The 22,126-nt window shown below is 34.1% G+C and overlaps 3 protein-coding genes and 1 pseudogene across 5 annotated transcripts; all 4 read right to left on the bottom strand.

Moving 5' to 3' along the window:
• Positions 1-270: 270 nt before the first annotated feature.
• On the bottom strand, positions 271-7,885 carry LOC107913178 (structural maintenance of chromosomes protein 2-1-like; annotated as a pseudogene).
• Positions 7,886-8,722: 837 nt separating this feature from the next.
• LOC107911379 (probable aquaporin TIP5-1) lies at positions 8,723-10,106 on the bottom strand. The gene is made up of 3 exons (XM_016839219.2): positions 9,685-10,106; positions 9,351-9,601; positions 8,723-9,265 (listed from the first exon to the last, which is right to left on the bottom strand). The coding sequence occupies exons 1-3, from the start codon at positions 9,812-9,814 to the stop codon at positions 8,885-8,887; spliced, it is 762 nt and encodes a 253-aa protein (XP_016694708.2). The 5' UTR covers positions 9,815-10,106; the 3' UTR covers positions 8,723-8,884.
• A 3,939-nt stretch (positions 10,107-14,045) lies between these two features.
• Positions 14,046-17,463, bottom strand: LOC107913177 (dynein light chain, cytoplasmic). 3 transcript variants are annotated; one of them, XM_016841671.2, is made up of 3 exons: positions 17,164-17,463; positions 16,935-17,069; positions 14,046-16,412 (listed from the first exon to the last, which is right to left on the bottom strand). In XM_016841671.2, the coding sequence occupies exons 1-3, from the start codon at positions 17,461-17,463 to the stop codon at positions 16,398-16,400; spliced, it is 450 nt and encodes a 149-aa protein (XP_016697160.1). In that variant the 3' UTR covers positions 14,046-16,397. The 3 variants fall into 3 exon arrangements, with proteins under 3 accessions (XP_016697160.1, XP_016697159.1, XP_016697158.1); XM_016841670.2 differs by having other exon boundaries at positions 14,046-16,366; XM_016841669.2 differs by having other exon boundaries at positions 14,046-17,069.
• Positions 17,464-18,234: 771 nt separating this feature from the next.
• Positions 18,235-19,026, bottom strand: LOC107913175 (peroxisomal membrane protein 11B). The gene has a single exon (XM_016841668.2). It carries the CDS (start codon positions 19,024-19,026, stop codon positions 18,340-18,342), a length of 687 nt encoding a protein of 228 aa, XP_016697157.1. The 3' UTR covers positions 18,235-18,339.
• Positions 19,027-22,126: the final 3,100 nt, after the last annotated feature.

Below are 22,126 nucleotides of genomic sequence, written 5' to 3'. Positions count from 1 at the left end.
ATCCCACATTGACTGTATTTTGTTTGATGCAAAAGTTTTTATATTTACCGAAATTTTACCGAAATTACAAGAACCAAGGCGATAAAAATTTTAGTCCATTAAAATTGGAAATTTTATTTTTTATTTTTTTAAAACTTATAAAATTTTAAATTAATATATAATAAAATTGCACTTAAACTACTCCAAAAATATAAATTTTTATTTTTATTTTTAAAATTTTAAAAAATTTTAAGCTATTAAATTAATTGCATTTTAACCCTTGTAGAAATATACAATTAAATAGGGTATTCGTAATTTATTATAGATTTTGATGTTTGCCCAACTTCCCCCTTTTTACCTTATGCCATTTGAATCTAAGTTTTCTTGTCTTGTATTGGAGATAACATAAGTTTATTCCATAGATGCTATTTACTGTAGATAAATTTTCATCCTTGGCTTTCATCTACCAAGTTGTTTCACCATTTCTTTCTTCTATTGTAAGTGGCACTGGAAATTACCTGCTCGGCTTAGAAGCAACAGTCCTCTGGACAGTGGAAACGCCATTCATGAATTTTGTCCGGAAAAGAACATTAGCGTTGTTAAACATGCCCTCTTTCAGTGAAACTACGATAAACTGCAAGTTTCAACAACAAATGTTCAAGATCAGTTCAATGACTAAATTCCATCAAAACTAGGCAAGCCATATCAACATGAATACTTTCACCACTGCATGAATTGCGGTGCATTGTGTATCAACAACACCATTGTCCACATGTCAGACTTATACAGATTATTAACTTATCAATTCATCAAACCTGAGATTGTGGAAAGTGAGCTTTAATCATTCTCCCTATATTCTGAGTGTGGCTTAGATCAATTCTGCATCGATCTGTTGCAATCATGTTTTTTGTAATAATTTATAAGAATAGCATCGTCACCAAAAACCCTGTGTGGACTTGCTGAGGGTTAGTTTTGAAGATGCCACTTCCCCATAGCATGAAAATTAAATCCAAATATTTAACCTGACCCACTTTCATGAAACAATGAACCTTACTGAGCAGAAAAAATATCAGCACCCTACCGGTTTGGGATGTGTGCAGGTATTGAGCGGGCAGAAGAAGCAAGTAGGAAGAAGAAAGGAAGAAGAAAATAAGTACCTCGTCAAGTATATAAAATGGAGCGGGGTTAAACAGCAGCAGAGCCAAGATTAAAGAAAGTGCAAGTAGAGACCTTGACCTCCACTCAGTTCAGACAAGGACTGTTTCCAAACATCTCCAAACGCAACACGGACCTCAAGACCATCTAAGAAGCTGCAACCTTCTGGGGGTTCGAGCTTTGCCATGGCTCCGGGCAAAAGGGTAGAAAAGATGGACCCAAAGTCTCTTTAAGAAAAGTGCATCATGAAGACCCAGCAAAATTAACTTTTAGACAACTCAAAACCAAAATAACCATAGGAGAGATGAAACATAACATCTAAAAAAAGAGATTCAAACAGATACGTAAAATGCAGAAAAACCAAATATAACGGAAAGTAATGCTTACTTGTTAACTTTGACCAAAGTGACCTTAAGTGTTTCTTTCTTCTTCTCATCTAGTTCTTCAAGCGTCTTCTTAATTTTAGACTTGTCATTCTAGACAGAGGAACCATAGGATAAGGAAAAGTTAAATGCTAAAAAAGATGACAGATTGAGAGTATCTAACCTCTACAGTGTTTTTCTTGGACATCAGATTATTATATTCATCTTCTGCTTTCTCAAACATTGCCACTACTTTCTTGTTCACTCTTTTTCCAAGGCTTTATGAGAGGCGACCAAAAAAAATTGAAAATCAAGTCAAACCAGGGAAAAGTGAGCAATAACCTTTCATATTATTAGAAGATAATAGGTATGATATTGTTTTGGACTACATGAATATGAAAAAAAATTGCGACAGAATTTATTTAACTCTGCACCTTGATTGTTCGGCTTGAAGCTTGTCAAGTTCTTCCCTTGTTTTAAGAGGATCACAGGATGCAAAATCATAATCCGTTCCACCTTTGCCAAAAAATTGTCTTTCAGTAGCAACCCAGGCGTGCTTCTCAATCAATTTGTCAACTTTCATGGAGCAATCTTTCTGCTCCCTCTCCGTTTGCTTTACCTAAGAGACAATAATAAGTAGTATTTAACTGCATCAAGTTATAGGAGACCTACATGGACTAATAAAAAAAACTTACCTCATTGTCCAACCTTTTCCTCTCAAGCTTTATGTCACTAAGCTTAAGCTGAAGTTTTTGCTGCTCCTTAACAATGCTGCTAATTTGTGAATCACACTCCTTACTCTTTAAACGAATTGAGTCTAACTCAGATTGCAATTGGTCATGGTCTTTATTTAGAGTATCAACCTACACCAGAGAGCATGAAAAAAAATATTTTTATAACATAGAAATAAACAAGATAGGAATCTGCCGGTACCTTGGCCAGTTGTTCTTCTACTTCCAAATTAAGATTGTAAATCTGTGTTCTCAAGGAAGCCAATTGGCTCTCTAAAGATGATTGTTCTTGTTTAACTGCTTCTCGTTCCATAACAAGCATCTCTATTTCATTTTCATGCTCCTAAAACATGCAACAGCAAGTCCAAGAAATGAATGAGCCAAAATAAACTAAGTCTTCATCTGTACTCAAAATTAAACCACAACCGATTACTAAAAGAAAACAAGGGAGAATTAGACATTCAAATTCCACAACCACCATCCACCACCCCTCCCAAAAAAAAAAAAAAATGGTTGTGTGACTAGTGCTTATAATGGTTACCACATTAACTAAAATCCAAAAACATCTATAAACACAAATTCAACATAAACCGTGTCTCTAGAATCAATAACAAAATAGCAACGCTGCATAAAAAGTTCAAATAAGTTAACTCTTTGTTTCTTCAAAATCATTTTTAAAGGAACTACGAAAAAGTGTCAATATACCTTTAGATCCATTGAAGCCAACAACAATTGAGATTTTGTAGCCTTAATCTTTCTCTCCAAGGTTTTAAGTCTGCCCTCTCTATTATTCTCATGATCCCTAATTGATTTCTCAAGTTGCAAAATTGCACTAACATGCTTTTCATACAAAGTTTGCTTTTCTTTAACAGCTAAGTTTGCTACTTCAAGTTCTTGCTCAATGTTCTTTATCATTTCTGCAAGCTAGTTTCATTTAAAAGACGGAAATGAGAAAATTAAAAAAAGGAAAGGAAAAAAAAAATAGGGGCTTCATGATGGCTTAAATGAGATAAATTTATTGGTTAAAAGTATAATCAAAAAGAGCGAAGTGGAAAACCTTAAGATGCTCATTTTTGTTTGCCCTGTTCTGGAATAAGGAAAGGTCATGCGTTTTAAGTTCTAACTGAGCTTTAAGGTGCATGAACCTTTTCTGAAGAGGCTGTAGGTCTGCAATCTACAAGACCAGAAAAATGAAGACAATAAACAATTGAAAACAGTGGAAATTTGATTTACTGTAGAAACTGGCACTTAAGTGGCACATAAACGTTCAAAACAAAATACAATAGAACCTGGGAACAAATAGAATACAGATTTTTCCATTCATAGAAAATGTGATTTTGAATATCGGAATAATTACTAAAATCAAAGATCCAGTTAGATAATACAGCTACCAATGTATTGAAAATCCTGTAATTGATATCACTGCAGCAATATTTCCATGAATGGATTAAAACCATACAGACTATTCAGTCTTAAATTAATGAATCATAAATTGATAGAACTGTATAACAAGTCCCCATCAAAATGTAAAATGCAAAATTTGACATTGACGTCATGATTCTGGTGATCCATCAAAAGCAAGGGTGCAGAGTGTAATTTTTTTCTTTCCAGGAAGCCAAAAAGAGAGGATGTGATATAATGCGCAGCAATTGTACTTTTAATCAATCCTCTCAATCAATTCATTTTCTGATAAGAGCGAGCATGCTTAAGAAGAATTACAAGTCAGAATCTGAATGGAAATGATATTTGCTATGGAGTAATTTTTCATACAATTTCTTCTTTAAAAGACATACCACTAGATAAAATGACAAAGAACGATAGTATCACGTATAGTGTTTTTATTAATATTAGAATCAGATGTATCTAAGATAGCAGGTGATTATATCCATACATCAAAGAACAATTCGGCTAACTCATACAAGAATCTGACAAGACACAAATGCATCAGTAACGTACTAAATATGAAAAGATATTCATTCAATGCAGATTACCTTCATTTCAATTTCAGATAACCTCTTCTGATGACCTGCAAGTTTTGATTCACACTCTGCTAAATCATGAAGTTGTCTAAGCAGATCACCCCCACCCCTGTGAAAAAGGTCTCAATTTTCAAACCTCTTAATTTACACAAATAAGTACTTGGATACAATTACTTAGGACAAGTTATAAGAAGAAAAACAGTCACTCTCTAAAAAAAATTTAAACATCCACTCCAACCTTTCCAAAAGCAGAATGAAACCTCAAGTTTCAGGGGAAAAAAAGAGGGAAGAAAGGACAAATACTAAAATACTTTACGAGAATAAATAACCATGTACCTGCGGCTTCCACCAGTCAAAAGACCACTAGGTTGAAATATATCACCTTCAAGGGTGACACTAGGAGCGCGAATTTCCCTATTAAAAGCAACCTGCAATGCGTTGAGTTGAAAAGAAAAGAAACCATACATGAATTGACAGCTAATATTGTTTTCAGGTGACAAATAAAGGTAAAACTTAGACATGAGCTCTAGCCAAATAAGAGAATAGTGAATCGTTTCACATTGTTTAAAGAACCACATATGAAAGTATTCAGATGGACATGCCTCCGTTGCAGCATCAGTAGTTTTACAAACAAAAGTAGCTCCAAATACATACTCCATAGCACTCTGCAGGACCATTCAAAACTTCAGAATAAGACATCAAACAAAATAAAAGTTACCAATATTTCCATCCCGGCTACTTAAAAAGCTCCAAAAGCATGTATAGCTCAATTAATCGAATTTAAGCACCACATTATTAGTTACATTAAGCATACGTCAGAAATTTCTAATAGGCATCATGCAGCAGAGGTTTAACAAATAAAATAGCATCATGAAAACATACCTCCAATTCCTCATCATAACCAACCAAAGAAAGTGCCAGCTTTGCATTCTCCTTGCCAACCTGCCAATGCGAACATTAAATCAGAACAGAGAAAGAGAGACTCAAAAAGAAAAAGAACAAAGACAAAAACAAGAGACCAATTTCATAGCAGCCTGATGAACCCTTGGATGGACAGTACTAGGTTGGATTTTTTTTAATGGTATAATTGTTACTCTTCTTCGTAGATCACCATTCTGAAGCAACTGCTTTCCAGTATTTTCGGTGTCAACTACCACATTAAATAACTTCCCACCAGCAGAAACCTACAAATTGATTTAAAGAGTTACCATATAAATTTGATGGTAGGCTAGAAATATATCATTTATATGTTGTCAACCTCTAAGGCTGCCATTGCTGAGCTATCCTTCACTTTTATCAGTTTTACAACCACTCCTTTCACCTTTGACCTATCAAAATTTTTCACAGGATCACAATAAGTGAACTGAACATTTGCTAGCTGTGCTGAAAGATCTTGTACTGTGTCATTCAACTTCTGGATGAGGTCCAACTTAATTGCACAGTCCTAGGTAAATTTGTCCATTAAAAACAATTTAGCCAAAAGAAAATTCATGGACATTCCACACTGGAGAAAGAAACATATAAGGAACCTTCTGCAAAGTTTCCATCTGGCCTTCTTTGTGTGGAAGAGATTCCAATTCAATTTTAACTTTTTCCAGATCTTTTCTCCTAGAATTAAGCTCATTCTCCACCTCAAGTGCTTCATCACGCTTTGACATTAATTGATGCCTTTTCTCTTCCAGCTCTTTTCCACAATGGCTAATTTTCGTTCTCAGCTGTTTCAATTCTGTTTCAGCAGCCCCAACTGCAACCTTAGCATCACCTAGTTGATCTGCAAGGCATTTCTCCTCATTGCCACTGTTCTTGCCAGCTACGATAGCCTGCCATTTTAATGACAGAAAAATTCCTCAGTAAACTTGGTTTACTAGTTAACGCAAGAAATATAATATTTATTGTTTATAGAAAAAATTCACATATGAAGGTGGTTACCTGGTATTCCTTTTCATGCTCTTTGAAACTCTTAGAAAGGTCCTCAACTCTCTTTTTCAGATCAGCTGCTCCTTCTTTAGACTTTTGCACAGCAACGGCTTTCTCTTCTATAGACTGCTTCAAAACTTCAATATAGTGAATAATCTGCAACAGAAAATAAGAAATACAAGTAATTTACATGAAAACAAGATAAAGATTAAACAAATTGAACAGAAGATAAACAGATGCTTGAGCTGATGCTTATAAAGCAGCAGAGGTCGGGACAATAAATCAATAACCTTTTCAGCATTTTCTTTCTCACCCTTGAGAGTATCCTCCTTGCTATTCAGCACAGAAACTTCCTGCACAAGTTTCTTAGATAAGGAATCTACTTCATCTGATAAAGCTTTAACTTCCCCACCCAAATTAGCTTCCTGTTCAGCAGTCAACTTCGATATGTTAGTCTCCATATCTTGAATTTCCACCTTTACCCTTTCTGTATCATTATCTATTTCGGTGATCTTTGCCTTCAATCTTTGGACTTCACCAACCGCACTATCTCTAATCCTCTTTGCTTCAACGTAATCATAAGCAACGCAAAATCTTTTAAGTCTATCCAGCTCAACATTCCCATTAGACCATTGCACATACTGCATCCGTTCTTTCCTTAACTTCTCCAAAGCAGGCAGTATTTCCTCATCAAGAAGCTTATTAATCTCATCAACCTTACTTTGTTTCTTATCAAGTGTTTTTAACACAAACTCTGTCTTTGTTTCATACATCCTCGTCCCGGAAGCCTCTTCGAGCATAGATAAAATCTCCGGAGGCTTCATATTCAAAACCTTGGTGATCCGACCTTGCATTATGACGAAATACGGATTGTTAACATTAAGTTGAACCGAATGGAAGAGATTCTGCACTTGACTCGGCTGCGCAAGTTTTCCGTTGATCAAATATTTGTTCCTTCCACCAACCACAATCTACGAAGGTTTCAATAAGATTTTCAATTTTAAAAGATAGAGATAAACATGGGATTTGCAGCAATATTTCAAACTGAAACAAAATCATAGCTGAAATAAAGAAAAGAAGAAGACAATTACGCATCACCTACTTGTCGAGTTACAGTGATTTCAGAGTGCTCCTCGTAACCGAGTGGACTCCGGGATCTATCGGAATTATCAAAGATAATGGAGACAGTGGCCTTGGTAATTCCGGCTTGGCCTTGCTTGTAAACGAGCTCTTGGAGATTGGCAGCACGAACTTGTTGCAAATTAGTGATCCCTAAAACAAAGCATATGGAGCCGAGGATGTTGGATTTCCCAGAGCCGTTTAAACCGGTTATGGAATTAAAGAAAGGATCGAAACCAGGGACCAGGGTCCTCGATGCATAGGACTTGAACCCTTCCAAACATATTTCCTTGATGTACATCGTGCCTTAAATTCAGGGACTCATAGAAAGAATACTCTAGAATTTGAAAGAAAAGAAAATCGCATGAAATTGTGGAGGAAGTAACGGTAGATGCGGCGATTAGATTCACTTTTGGAGCAAAAAGCGAGGGAGGGAGTGTGTTCTGAGTTTGGAGCCGACGTACTCGGTAAGAGGAAACGGCGTCGGAGATTGAAACGGTGGTTTTTCAGAATTTCGAAAGTCAGCGTTTGAGATACTGGGTTGGTGGTGTTGATGATGAAACTGACCGAACCAAAGGGCGGGAAACGGATGTGCCCATTGATTTTTCGAAATCTGACGGATGAGGAAGCCAAGTGTTTTTTTTTTTTTACAATTTTATCCCAATTATTAGGTTATTTTTTTAAGGAAATAACAATAAAAATTAATGAATTGAACTCTCTCCATTTTTTGTATATTGTTTAACTAACATTGCAACTTTATCTATTTTTCATTATAAGTTTTGGAAAATTAATATTTAATCTTTTATTTTATTTTTGTTTTAGGGATAATAATGACTATTAAATTCATCATCGTTCCATAATTAACATGTTTTGCTTTACTCCTTTATGAACGTATAATTTTGACAACCACTATCATTTTCATAGGTTATGGATACATTCATCTCCACCTCTTACACTTCAATTTAATTTTTACTATTTATTTTTAATAATTTCTATTTTTTAAATTAAGTAAACATTTAAACATAATATATTTTTTCTATTTTAAATTATTATAATTTTACCCTTTTAATAATTTTATACAATGAAGCGAATCAAGACAAGTAATTACCTTAATTGCTACATACCCAATATTCAAAAGAAAAATTCACCCCTCTACATCCACCTTTCAAACATCCACCTTCCAAAAAAATAACATATATTACATTTTATTGCCCTCATGATGGGATAAAACAAATTAATACTGAATTATATTTATAAAAAAAATTATTCAACGTTAAAAATATTTATAAATAAGTTGTCTTTAGGCTTTAGACATTATATTTAGTTGTTTAATTTAAGCATTTGATATAAAAATAGTGAAAGACAATTATTATTATATTAATATTTATAATTTTATTAAAAATTAATTTATAATATAATTATTTTATTTGATCCTCTAAATGGGTTGATTTAAGACATTAATTTAATCAAACACCTTATATAAAAATAAATATATATTAATTATGTTAAAATACAAAATATAATTTTACAAAATATTGTTGTGGTATAGTGACCCTTTTGTTCTAAGGGACTTGTGGATTTCATATTAAATCTATATCTCTTACAAAATAAGAAACTTAGTACAGAAGAAAAGAAAGCACAGTTAAACTCTAGTTGTTCCATCGGAATTCACCCTTCCAGAAACATGACCGGGGAACATAACATTATCATACAGAAGCCCAGCCACTGCTGCTCCAATCATTGGTCCAACCCAATAAACTGCCTGGTTCTTGAACCGTCCAGCAACTACGGCGGACCCAAAGGCTAATGCTGGGTTCATTGACCCTCCAGAGAATGGTCCTGCCGCCAGAACCATGCTTCCTGCCATCAATCCTATTACCAGTGGTCCAATGCTCCTCAGTGGACCGCTTCTTGTGTCACCTCCGGCATAAACAGCGTACACCAAACCAAATGTCAGCACACCTTCTACCATGGATGCTCCGAACCCTGTCATTTCACTTGCAATTGTATATATTGGGACATCCTGTAAATACCTATAAATGTCATTTTAAGGGTAATGAAAAATGAAGTAACTGTATGATGGTGCAACAACAGATGAAATGATATACCTGGGAGACAGTGGCGACCTTCAACAAAAGGCAAGCCATCACAGAGGCCAACATTTGAGAAACCCAGTAAAACAGAGCAGTCGAGACACTTATATGACCCCCAACTGCCAACCCAAAAGTGACGGCCGGGTTCACATGCCCACCGGAAACGTTTGAGGCAATGTACACCGACGAGGACAGCGCGAAGGTGTTTGCAATGGCGACTAACACCAGACTAGACGGATCGGTTGCCGAGTCCGACATCAATTTCCCTGGTAAAAAAATAACAAGTCGGCCATCATGTCATGTAGGGGAAAAAAACCCAGATTCATAAACAAGATGAAAAGGCACTAACGTGAAGCCATGGCAGAACCGACAACAACAAAGACATAAAAGAATGTGGAAATGAACTCAGCGAGATAAGATCTGAGGGCATCGGGGGTAACAAATTGCTTGAAACGGGCAGTGAAGGAAGCGAGAGCCATTTCGTAACAAGAAGAATATGATGAAATGGAATTTGTTTTGAGTATAGAAAAGAGGGTTGGGATTTCTGGTTAAATTGCTTTTGAATACAAAGAAGGGGTGAGGGAAGTTTATAACAAGCATGAAAGGTTGCGACCTGTTCATGTTCAAAAATTAACCGCCCACTAGTTCACGTTGTTTCTGGCGGTCTATACCGTTACGTTGATTCGGCGGGGAAGCCAACTGTTAAATGTGTACGGCTTGGGCCAGCTGCTACGTAGATCTGCTAATGGGTGATGCAAATTCAAAATTTTTAATTACATTTTTTAAGTCCACACCCGACTCAAAAATAACTTTGAAATATGTTTAAACTTTCATTCAAATTAAAAATATTAAGGGTGAGTTTGGATGGGCGGTGCGTTTACTTGCGTTTAGTGTAAAAACAGCGGTGGCGGTGAGATTAGATACTGTAGTATACTGTAGCGTGAGACAAAAAGTAAGCTAAACGCACCGCACCGCACCGCACCCAATCGCCCATCCAAACCTATCCTAAATTAGAGCTTGAACCACTCTGTTTGAATTAAATTGATATATAAAAATAAATTTAAAAAGTATAATATATCAAAACATACTATAAATATTAAAATAAATATTTCTCAATAAATTTAAAATACATTAAAAAATTTTATACTTAAATAACATTAAAATAGTGACAACTTAGCAAGCAAATACGTCTAAAATAATAGCAAAATTAATAATAAAATAAGAGTTATACAATATCCAAATAATAATAATATAATAATAAAATAACAACAAATAATAGGAGTAAACAGCAACAGAAGAGAAAGTATAAATAAAATCCTACTTAAGGCTCAGCTAATTTAAAAAACAGACCTTATTTTTTGTTCTAATCCAATTTTTGGGCCTATATTTTTTGTCCAAATCTTCCCACTTTTTTGACAAACCTTCAGGCTTGGACAAATGACACCATAATATTTGAGAATAGTCTTTATTTGATGAATGTATTAGAATAAAATTTTGATTTTGTTAGTGACATTTATTTGATAAATGTATTAAAATAAGTGACATTAAACTCATTTAGTTGTTTGTTTCTTTTATTAAGAAAGATAGTATAAATTATTACCTGGGTCGAAGCCAGAACAAATTTTTAGAGGAGCCGGATGAAAATTTAATTTTTTATAGTCTGTATCTTTATAATTTTTAAAAGATTAAATCATATTTTTATAATTTAAAGAGAGACCAAAGTACAATTTTACCTTTACTAAATTAAAATTTTTAAAAAATTTCAAGGGCCTAAATATAAAATTTCCATTTTAGGGGGGCCAGGGCCACTACCAGCCCCCCTTTGTATCCGCATCTGATTATTACATAGCAATCAATTTAGAAAAAGATAAATCAGTAACAATTTCGTGCAACACATTCAAAGTAAAATCAGAAGGTTGGAATTAAGAGTAAAAGCCAACAACCACTTCTTCCGAAGCCTTTGCTCAGCAATCAACCATTTTTATACATGCCTAACATCAATATCTCAATCTCGATGCATCTCGAATGGTATGAATGACATACTAATCTTGTTAATGTATCATCAAAGTACATTTAACATGATGCAACGCTTGTAAATAATCAATTTCTAACAACATATCACAACAACCATGCGCCCAAGCCTGCTCAAAACTATCAAGAATACTCAAAAGTTCCGCCTCATAAGCACTACACCACCCAATATTCCTTAAAATCCCAAGCACCACGAGCTAGATGCACCTCAGATCATGTCGCCCGCCATTCCTATTATGTATTCCAGATTCTGGCCACCGTCTACATTTACTTTCCATTTCCCCATCAGTGGGGGAGACCATGAAAGTTACGTCCACCTTCTTTGGACATTTGTAGATCCCTAAATCTGTTTCAATTGACTGAAAAATAAAATCGCTTCTTTATGTCTCATGCAAGGATGATAAAACCATCATTGTCTACACAATCAGGCGTAAAAATATAAGCATTTCTTCTCTTCCATAATAACCAACAAACAAAGAAAATATCCCCATTTTTTATAGAGCTCGAAAAATACCAAGACCCGGTGAGGTTACGAACAATCCAGTCCTCAATGCTTAAATTATAAAACTTTGCTAACTTACCGTTATTTACCAGACTATTCCTGCAAAGGATCGTCACCGAGCATCTTAATACATGATCTATATCCTCAACATTAGTACCACATATATGAAAACTAGAATCCATAGTCAAATTCCTCTTTAACTCTTTCAACATTAGTTAGCACCTTTCCACTGCAGACCAACCACAAGAAAGCTCTAACTTGTTGTGGACAGCGAGATTTCCATAGAACTTTACCATCTCGGATTCAAGGGACTAACCATTTGATCCATGGTTGCATATGTTGATTTTGTAGTGAAAATTCTCCTTCGTCCCATTTCCAACCGGGCCAAACCATAATCTCTTCACCACAGGGACGCCGAATTGGCGCAATCTTGGCCAAGCATTGAGTCGGAAGTAAGAAACAAAACTGATTCCATGCACATTGTCCATGCTTAGTCATCATATCTCTAACTAAAATATGAAACGCCCGTATCAAAATCTATTGCAAACAATAAGCCGCAAGGGACTCACTTCAATGGATCCAAACATCTCTCCAAAAGTCAACTTAACGCCCATCGCCCAAAACCCCAACAACTCCATTTCAAACCTCATCCCAAACCTTACATAGTCCCTTCCATAATCGTAATCCATTTCTAGGATGAAGAACCTCCTAAAGCCTTCTATCAACTTTATACGTAGACCGAAGCACTTGTACCCATAGATGATCCATACGAGCCACCAACATATAGTCATTCTTAACAAGAAAGCTATTGTTCAATTGATTGTTTATAAATAGTATAGAATCTAGTTGTTTATACTTAGGATAAAAAGAAATTAGTGGGTTTATCTTTTGAAGAGTAAATGACATATTATACATTTACTTGATAAATATATTATAAAAATGATATTTTTGGTAATTTCACTACTGAATTATTTTCATAGAGTTAAGTGGCGCCAAACTTAGTTAGCTGCTCTATGATAAGTACATATGGAAGTTATTTACTACTTCACTAGAAGTATGTCCTGTAGAAAGCACGCCTCACCCATTATAGGTACCTCACCACACCAATTATACCTTATCAAGAGATTAAGGGTTCTTTTGGATGAGTCTTTACCTCCAGTGAGATATATTTAGCTTTCTTTTTATCTCACGCTACAATATTCCTATAATATTTAATTTCATCGCCACTGCTATTTTTACACTAAACACACTATCCATCCAAAGGGACCCTAAACCTTACCAATCACATGACAAATGGATTTAATTGAATCCATCTACCTATAAGACAAGACTCTCCTCAACTTGCAACACTGTTGTTTAAGAGAGATAATAACTCATTAAACCTACCAAACTAAGGGACGATTGATCAGATGGAGACCACAAAAGGATTCATACAATAATAGTTAATGCAGGGAACATGCAAATATAGACCTTCTCTCCAACTTCCTCCTTGAACCTTTTCTCTCTCCCCACTCTCTCTCTCTCTAATTGACCTTGCATCTTAGTAGCTCAGGATGCAACTCTCTGCACACCTCTATGTGAACCGCCCTCAACATCCTTCCCCATCTTCGATAATTAACAATTATACTAGTTATGTATCTAAAGAATTTAATTAAAGTAATAATTGTTAGTGTCAATTTTCAATGATAAAAATGGTAGCTTTCACAAGCCACCGACTCTTTGGACGGCTAAGTTGATTGCTTATTTTATTAGTTTGATGAGAAATGGTTACTTTTAAGTGTGTGCCCCAATCATGTATGGTATAATATGATTGTTATGTGGATCTCAAATTTTTTGGATTAATTCAAATTAAATTATTTTAAAATCAACAAATGAACAATTTACGATAAACAATGGCCTAATAAAATCAAATGCCAGCTCACATCTTAATCCACTTTGGGGCTGGAAATTTTGAAAACTTCTGAATCACACAAATAATATGCGCATAAAAATGGCATGCTAAGTACTGCCAAAAATAGATGATAATAATAATTAAATGAGCCGAAAAATTAGTGTAGCAGAGAATATTTGGAAACACCAAAGCATTTCTAGTATACTGCTGCTGCTGCTCTAAAACTCCATAATCTAAAATGGCGTTCTCAGTCGCAAAAACAATTGAAAATGAAAATCTCGAGTAATTTCACAAATATTCACAGCTGAAAGGCTGATCTCCTTACTATTATTGGAAATAAATTCAATTTATGATGGAAAAATATAAACATAAAATTGCAAAAGATTTTCAGCTTCTACAGACTAGAAATTAATCAGCCTATATTATACATCTGCAGCAATATAGTAATAGAAGTTTCAAGAACTCGACACACCCGAAATTTGAGATTGATCTTTTCTTTGATCGTTGCCTCAAGTATTTTTGTGCTGTTTCTTTATGGTAACTCTCCAGCACATCTTCCTTGTAAAGCAAATCTCTGGTGTCTCTTATATCGTCGGTGCCGAAAAACACATCTCCGATGGTGCCGCGATTGACCGACGAGTGGTACAAAGAATCGGAAGAAGACGATGTGGAAAGGGAAGAAGATTGGGTAAAGTATTGGCCTCCACTGCCACCACCACCGCCTGTATGATCATAGAAGCTGCCACCGTCGTCATAATTTGGGATTCCTCTGGCCATGGAAAAGGGTTTAGGGGAGGAAGAGAGGAGTTTGATTAGGTTATGGAATTTTTCTAGTCCATTCCATTCGGGAGATGGACAACAATAATAGAGAGTGATTTGACTAGAAGGTATTTAGCCGACTTCAATTAAATCAATTAAGGGTTAGACTACTATCATAATTCAAGCTACGACGTTTGCAGCTATACGCAACAGTATATTCCAATATTCTTTTTTTTTTTATTTACTTATTTTAATAAATTAAACCAGAATAATCTATTAGTTTAATTCTAAAAATTTTAAATTAATAACGGAATTATAAACAAATGGTGTTAGCATATTTTATTTTATATATCATGTCATTAAATATTTAAAAAATTTAAAATAATTAAAATTTTTTAAAATTTTTAAAAAAGCTAAATTATAAAAAAGTATAAAAGTTCATAAAAAAATAAAACAGCAACTTTTGACTCTGTTGGACTATTTCCTTGAATTACCATGATTATTTCGATAAAATAATTATCACTTATCATTTATATGTTTTACAATACTCATCTATCAAAAGTTGGCACGTGGCCTATACAATTTAAAGTTAGAAAAAAGATTATATGAAATAGTTAGTCACATCATTATATCTATTTTTTAGTAGTTTAATGTCATCCGACATTTTTATTTTGAAAAAAATTAATTTAAATACTAAAATTTAGGATTAAATTATTAATATTTTAGATAATAAATATATTTCATACAATCTTTTCTCAAGTAAAACTTTGGCCTTTTGTTGGCTGTTGCTTGAAATTTTTTATTTTAATTTGAGGCTTTTTTTAAAATAAAATTTTTATTTTGGACTTCGACCTCAATAATTTTACATTTTTTTTCGATCCTAGTTTGGCTTCCCCCTTGCCTTTCTCACGTGTAAAGAGCACACATTCACCATTTCTCTCACCTCAAACCTCATTTGTATCTCTTCCATTGGGTCCCATTTCTCATAATTTTTCTCCTTTTTAACCTCTCGAATAGTATGACTTCCCGTCCAAACAGGGCGAACTGTCTTCAATCTTCACCCCACTCTCCTCCACATCACTTCTAAAACTTGAAATTGCTAATTGTTGAATAAAATTTTTAACCCATATAATAGATATGTTAAAATTTAGTATATATACAAATAGGGGTAATATCTGATGCACGCAGGCTCTATGCATTATTAATACATCACAATTGATTATATCACTGATAAATAAAATATGAAAAAGTTAAAGTACTTTTTAATAAATATTTAAATTTTCATTTAAATTTAATTATATATTCTGATCATCATCTCTTAACAACAACACTAAAATTTTTTAATTTAAGATTCTCACAAACCTTAAGGAACAAATTGTACTTAATAAAAACATTTTTTTTTTCAATTTTGTTGGAAGTGTTACATCTTCTATGGTGATTGAATAGTGATAAAAGGAGACCGCCTCTGTACTTCAAAGGAAGGAAAAAAAAACTGCACCATTTTTTTTCAATCTGTTTTTAGAACAGTGGTAGAGTAAAAAAAAAGTTTTGAGGCCGAATTAAATTATATACTGTTATAATAATAAAAAAATAATTTCATCATTTTAATAGATTATATCTCTATAATTTTTAAAGAATTAAATTAAAATTTTATTATTTATAAGAAAATTAAAGTTTAATTTTATTATCACTTATTTAAAATTTTATAAATTATAAAATATTTAAATAAAAAAAATTCATTTTAAGGGAGCCGGTCCTGCCTGCCTGCCCTTGGCTCCCCCACTGGCTGAGAACTTATATTGAAGGCACTTTCCACCCAGTGTAGTTGGTTGCTCACCAATTCCAACCCTATCACCAGTGTAGTTTCTGTTAAGTGTTGTTAGGAAGAGTTTTCCTGTAGTTACATTTTTGTAGCAAAATTATCGATAAAACCGGATACTAAAAGAAATCGATAGTAATATGTAGTAGTTTTAATGAATAAACGATACATCTATCAATACAATACTAATTACTTTGTTTGAATAAAAATAATATATTATATTAGATTATTTACAAAATTATTTGAATCGGATGGAATTGAAGTTTTAAACAAGTCTTCACGTTTTGAAAAGTAAGCTAGGGCAGGACTCGAGAATGGTGAAATCAAATTCAAGTTTGTTTTAATCAAACTCGAAAAACTTGTCTCATTTCATATCCAAATTTTAGTGCACAAACAGAGCATGTAAAATAAACAATCCTTTGCATAGATGGGTTGAAACTTTTCACCAAATTTCGTCACACTTTCCATTTACGATGAAACCCAAGGAATAATTTGCAAGAAAATTTAGAAAAATCATTCTTTCTCTAACCAAAACATTAATTAGGCATTATTAATTTTCAATCTATGCAAGGAAGGAGGTTTAACAAGCGGACGAACCTCCGTCTTGAAGAGAAGGAAACAAAGCTTGTCCACCGAGAAGTACAAGAATCCTCCGCCGGCGTGCGTCACAAACGACCCAAAACTCTTCCCCACTATGCAATGCCATGCCGGTCCGTACAACGCATCAAATTCCTGCATCCCCCAAAAAACATTTTTTTAGGAAAAAAAAAACTCAAAACCCCCGACATCCAAAAATGTGACTGAAGAAGCAAGATTTTAGGTTTACCTTCTTAAGGCACATTGCGACCTGCGTAGGTTTGGTAATACCTGGGTTGTTAGCGTCGACTAAAGCTCTGGCTCTCCGGATAGCTCGCTCTTGCATTGCGAGAGGCATATCGGCGGATCTCAGGCGGACGTTCAAATCGATGGCCATTGCTGCTAGTTTCAATTGGTTTGGAGGAGGAGGTGGTGGCGAAGCTCTGGCGACCGGCGGCAGAGATGAAGAACGCTGGAGCCTACATTGTGAAAGATTTTTGGGTCTTTCGTCAATATTTCTTCGTCCATTATAAGAACGTTGTCTCTCCATTCACTCAAAACTAGTTGGGTGTGTTGTTTTTGAGCGATGGTTGCAGGGAGGAAGGCAAGTGTCTTCAAAGTTTGAGCTTTGACTGACACTGTTTCTATTTGCTTTATTTGGACTCCAAAAAGAGACTAACTCCTGGGTTATATACGCTTTTAGTCCTTTTTATTATTCTGAAATTCGCGTTTTAATTTAAATTGGAATTTCTTTTAATTTTTATTTTGTCCTTAGTTCAAAATGTAATTTTACCAATATTTTAACAAATAATAATTAGTACATTTAAATTGGTTTCTATGTAAAATGCTTAAGGTTGTTTTAAGAGGAAAAATTTAGACTTTTTAATAATATTATAAAGATGTCAGTGTAAAGTAGAAAATTTTTTTAAATATGAACATAGTAAAAGGATTAAAATTAACATTAGACCAAATTTTTTTATTCGCTATTCAAATATAAAAAAAGAAATAATGGGAAGTGTGACGTTACGGGGAATGAGTGCAGTGCAGGCTACAGGCTACGGATATAATAAGAGGGACTAGGCCCCGTAAGTAACCAAGCAAGACAGATAACTATTGGATCAATTATTTTTGTCTTGAGGTTGAGGGGGGCCTTCAATTTTATTCCCATCTTCACCAAAGGGAAAAAATAGAGTAAAAATAAGTGGAAAATGAAGCCTTTTGGTTCCTTATAATACCAGGGGATGATAGTTATTTGTAGCAGTATAAGAGTGACACCATAGCTCCCAATAAAAGGAACATACATGGAAGGAAAACCGATATCTGAGAGTGAAATCCTCACCATTTATAGCAAAGCAAAGATACACAGGTAAAGAGTTTCCATCTAATAAGATTAAAGACTTTGTTCATCAATTTTCATTCATTAGTTCTATGAGGGCCAATTTCTGTACCAACCGGCCCATGCAGAGACCAAGCCACTGATACCAAGTGACAGTGGATGGTTGCAGAAAGGGTTTGGCTCGATCTCTGCAGCTGCAATTATTAAATCAGCAACATTTGCTGCCACTGCCATCAGCCTCATCACCCTATCCCCTCTTATCTTTCTTATCTTCTCTTTTGCATCTTTTGAATCTTCTTCTTCTTCTTGTAAAGCAATGAGCTTCCTTTCGGCCTCAACCCCTTGTTTCATGATGATCAAATCTGAAACAATGAAGAAAATATAACCGAATGACTCACCAAATGCAGATATGAAGCTCATCCTCTTAGCCAACTTGGCATCCAATGTTCCAATCCTCGATAGCCATAGAAAGTGGTCGAAAAAGAAATACACCATCTCTCCTGCATTAGCAAGTACAGCTAGGAACTTGAATGTTGGGGTGGCACCAGGGTTCCTTCTCAACCCATTGAAACCAGTGAGGAACCTGCCTGTTCTAAAGGCTTTTCTGCTAAGACCGGAGGAGACCTCCCATTGTTTGAACCTGTTTGCTAGGTCTGGGTGTGTGGCTTCTACTTGCCAGTTAACAAGCTTAGAGACGTATTGGAAGGTCTTCACAAGCTTGTCAATGCCATCTCTTTTGGCTAGAAAGATCACGAGCTTGTCTACTGTGTCATTCATTGTTGAGGTGGTGGTGAGGGTAAAGCTTTTTTGGGTGTTGTTGATAATGATGAACCTAGTGAACACCTTATTTGATTTCTTGACATGTTTAAGGAGAGTGAGAGCCACAGGAATTTTTTGGTTTCGGGGATAATACTACGAGGGATTTGCCTTGTGGTTTTAGGCTCCTCACACTCACAGCCAGTGGTTTACTTGTTTTTTTCTGTCTTATTATATCAAAAGCAATTTGGGGTGCCATGTGGACTTATTTCTTCTTCATGCAGTAACACATCTTATCTACCACATATATCGGATAAGCTATTTTGTATTTGCCCAAAGACAGCCGTGAAACACAATGACTGTGCTTCATCATGGTTGGTGTCACTGTTATATATACACATACGACTGGGGGGGGTATGCTATGGAGTACTAAAGGTGATTTACCCATTTGCTGAGCAACACAGAAGATAATAAAGGAAGCACATATACTATCTTCATATACGTGATTTAAAAGGTTATACAATTTCCGGACAACGAGTGAAACATCCATGACATGGTGCTGGTTCTGATCCAAACTTGAAGCACCTTACAGCTGCCTCAACAATAACTTGAGGAATATATTCTTCCATTCTTCGAACTGTGTCACTGAGGTCAAGGCCTTGGGCTCCCACACCAGCAGTGGCATCCACTCCAGCAATGTCAAAGGAGAGGAGAACATCATCCATGTGTGAGATAAAGTTTGAGATGTTGGTTCCGTAAATCTAAGTAGACAATTCAAATATAATAGTGTATTCATAATAAATAACCGAATTTATCTTTATGTAGTCAATCTGATTGAACAAACAAAATCAATCGTTCAAAATTCTCTCTTGTGTGCTAGAAAAGGGATTGAGGTGAATGAAAAAATTGGATAATATATCTTTATGTCGATTCCAAACTCCTTTTAAATAATGAGCATAAGAGAGAATTAAACCACCTGTTCTGTTGATTGGCTAACTTGTAAACGTCGGCCGTAGCAAGTATTATTTAAACGCGGGCCTAGCCCTATGATTAGCCTTAAGGATAATGGGCTCGTTTAGAAAATTAGATAGAAGGAATACCATCCACGTTCCAACACCTGTTCTCCACGGTGTGAATTCAACACAATTCCGCACAAAAGTTTATCTTCGAAAGATACGCTTTGGATCACTTTATTGTCAATTAGAGGCAAACGATCGGGTTTGGATTAGGCTCATATAATATATTTAGATGAATTTTAAAATTTTGGTTGGTTTTGACTAAAAATTAGATTTATTTTTTCACTCAATTTAAGAAAAATAAAATTGGACCCAAAAAATTTATTATTATTTAAAAATAATTTTGAAAAAATATAATATATTAAACGCATTAACAAAATCTAATAAAAATTTTCTAACACGTTAAAAATATATTAAAAAGTGTTTATATTAAAAACACTACCATAAATATAATAAATGCTTTATTATATTAAAAAACACAAATAAATATAATAAATATTTTATTAAATAATGTTTAGAATTTTATATTTTGGGTTAGGTTATTTAGTTGAGTAAGTTCTTTTTTAGGTTTTGGGTAATAGGTTTAATTGCTATTAGATTAATTATTTAATATAAATATAAATATATAGCATTATTATTTAACATATATAATTAATATAATATTCTTTTATAACATAATATATTCGGGTCCGGTTGAACTGAGCTAATCTTGAGTAAAAAAAAATCTTACTTAAATCCCAACCCATATAAAAAACACGCCTTAAAATTTCCATAAGTCCATTTTCCATTTGCCCAAATCCTCTTATTTTATCGGACAAATTTTCGAGCTTGAACAGATAATTCGACCCGTGAATAGTTCTATCCTCAATAACTATATCACTTCCATTCCTCAAATTATCATACCTTTTTTGCCACCCTTTCTTCTAGACCAGTTTGGCCTATCTTCATGTTTAGTCCCATCACTATTATATATATAATTTGATTTTGTACAATTTTATATATGAAATATTGATTTGATCTATTTCTTACAAATTATTAACATATTTATTAATGTAGCGCATACAAAAATAATTATATTTGTCAAATATAAAATTAAATTTATATATTTTATTTATTTAAATGTGTATAATTGAAACAAAATTAAAGTTTCATTTATAAATTAAAACCACAATAAAAATTTCATATATTTATATAATTACATATGTATCAAATTACACATTAAAACAAAAATCATATACAATTTTAAAATTTATCCCTAATTCTTTTAACTCAATTTAATATTATTATGCATTCACATGCACATGTATTTAGAACATATAGTAGTGCCATAATTATATGTCATATATATATATATATTCGTACTTAATTGATGGGGGAAGCCATAAGTGGGCTGCAAAATAGTAAAACAATTTATAACCAAAACCATGTAGTTTGTATATCCCATATGCGCACACCACGAAAACTTTAGTGTTATAAAGTTGACCCCCAATCATCACTCCGCCCCCCAATTGAGACACTATCACCCACTCTTTTTATTCTTCTAAACTCCAACTTGCAGGGACCACTTCAAAGTGCTGTGACTCCCAGCAGCCTTTCTACGTATTTATGATCACCAACCTGAAATTCATATAAAATCCTAATCATTTACTCGTTGTTCGGTTGGACCTTACCAGTTGGATGTATATAAGTCTTGTAGTGGGGATCTTCGGAGGAGCTCGCAAGGATAGTTTGTAATCTCAGTTCGCATATACAAAGAGTTTACATGTGTGATAGACTAAAACTATACACGTGTCTAACATGTATAGAGCCTACCAAAAATGTCAGTTTCATAAACAATAATCATATGCATAAATATCACTATGATAATATTTTTGTTTTTTGTTTTTAATGTAAAATCTATGGAAAGATATTTAAATTTAAAATTAAATTAAAAGAAAAATCATCCATTAGTCAAGTTGCAGGCAAAGTTAGAGGTAGGGTAGAGAACATGGTGCTATCTGCTATGCACATCAAGCAATTCATTCAGTACTATATGACTGAAAACAGGAGGAGAATAGGCTGCGCACCAATTCTGACTTGTACCAAAAGAGGGTATGGCGTACTTA

The sequence above is a fragment of the Gossypium hirsutum genome, chromosome A07 (assembly GCF_007990345.1).
Source record: "Gossypium hirsutum isolate 1008001.06 chromosome A07, Gossypium_hirsutum_v2.1, whole genome shotgun sequence".
NCBI classification, from domain to species: domain Eukaryota; kingdom Viridiplantae; phylum Streptophyta; class Magnoliopsida; order Malvales; family Malvaceae; genus Gossypium; species Gossypium hirsutum.
Note: the sequence above shows the minus strand (reverse complement) of the source record. Positions and strands in the feature narration are given on the sequence as shown.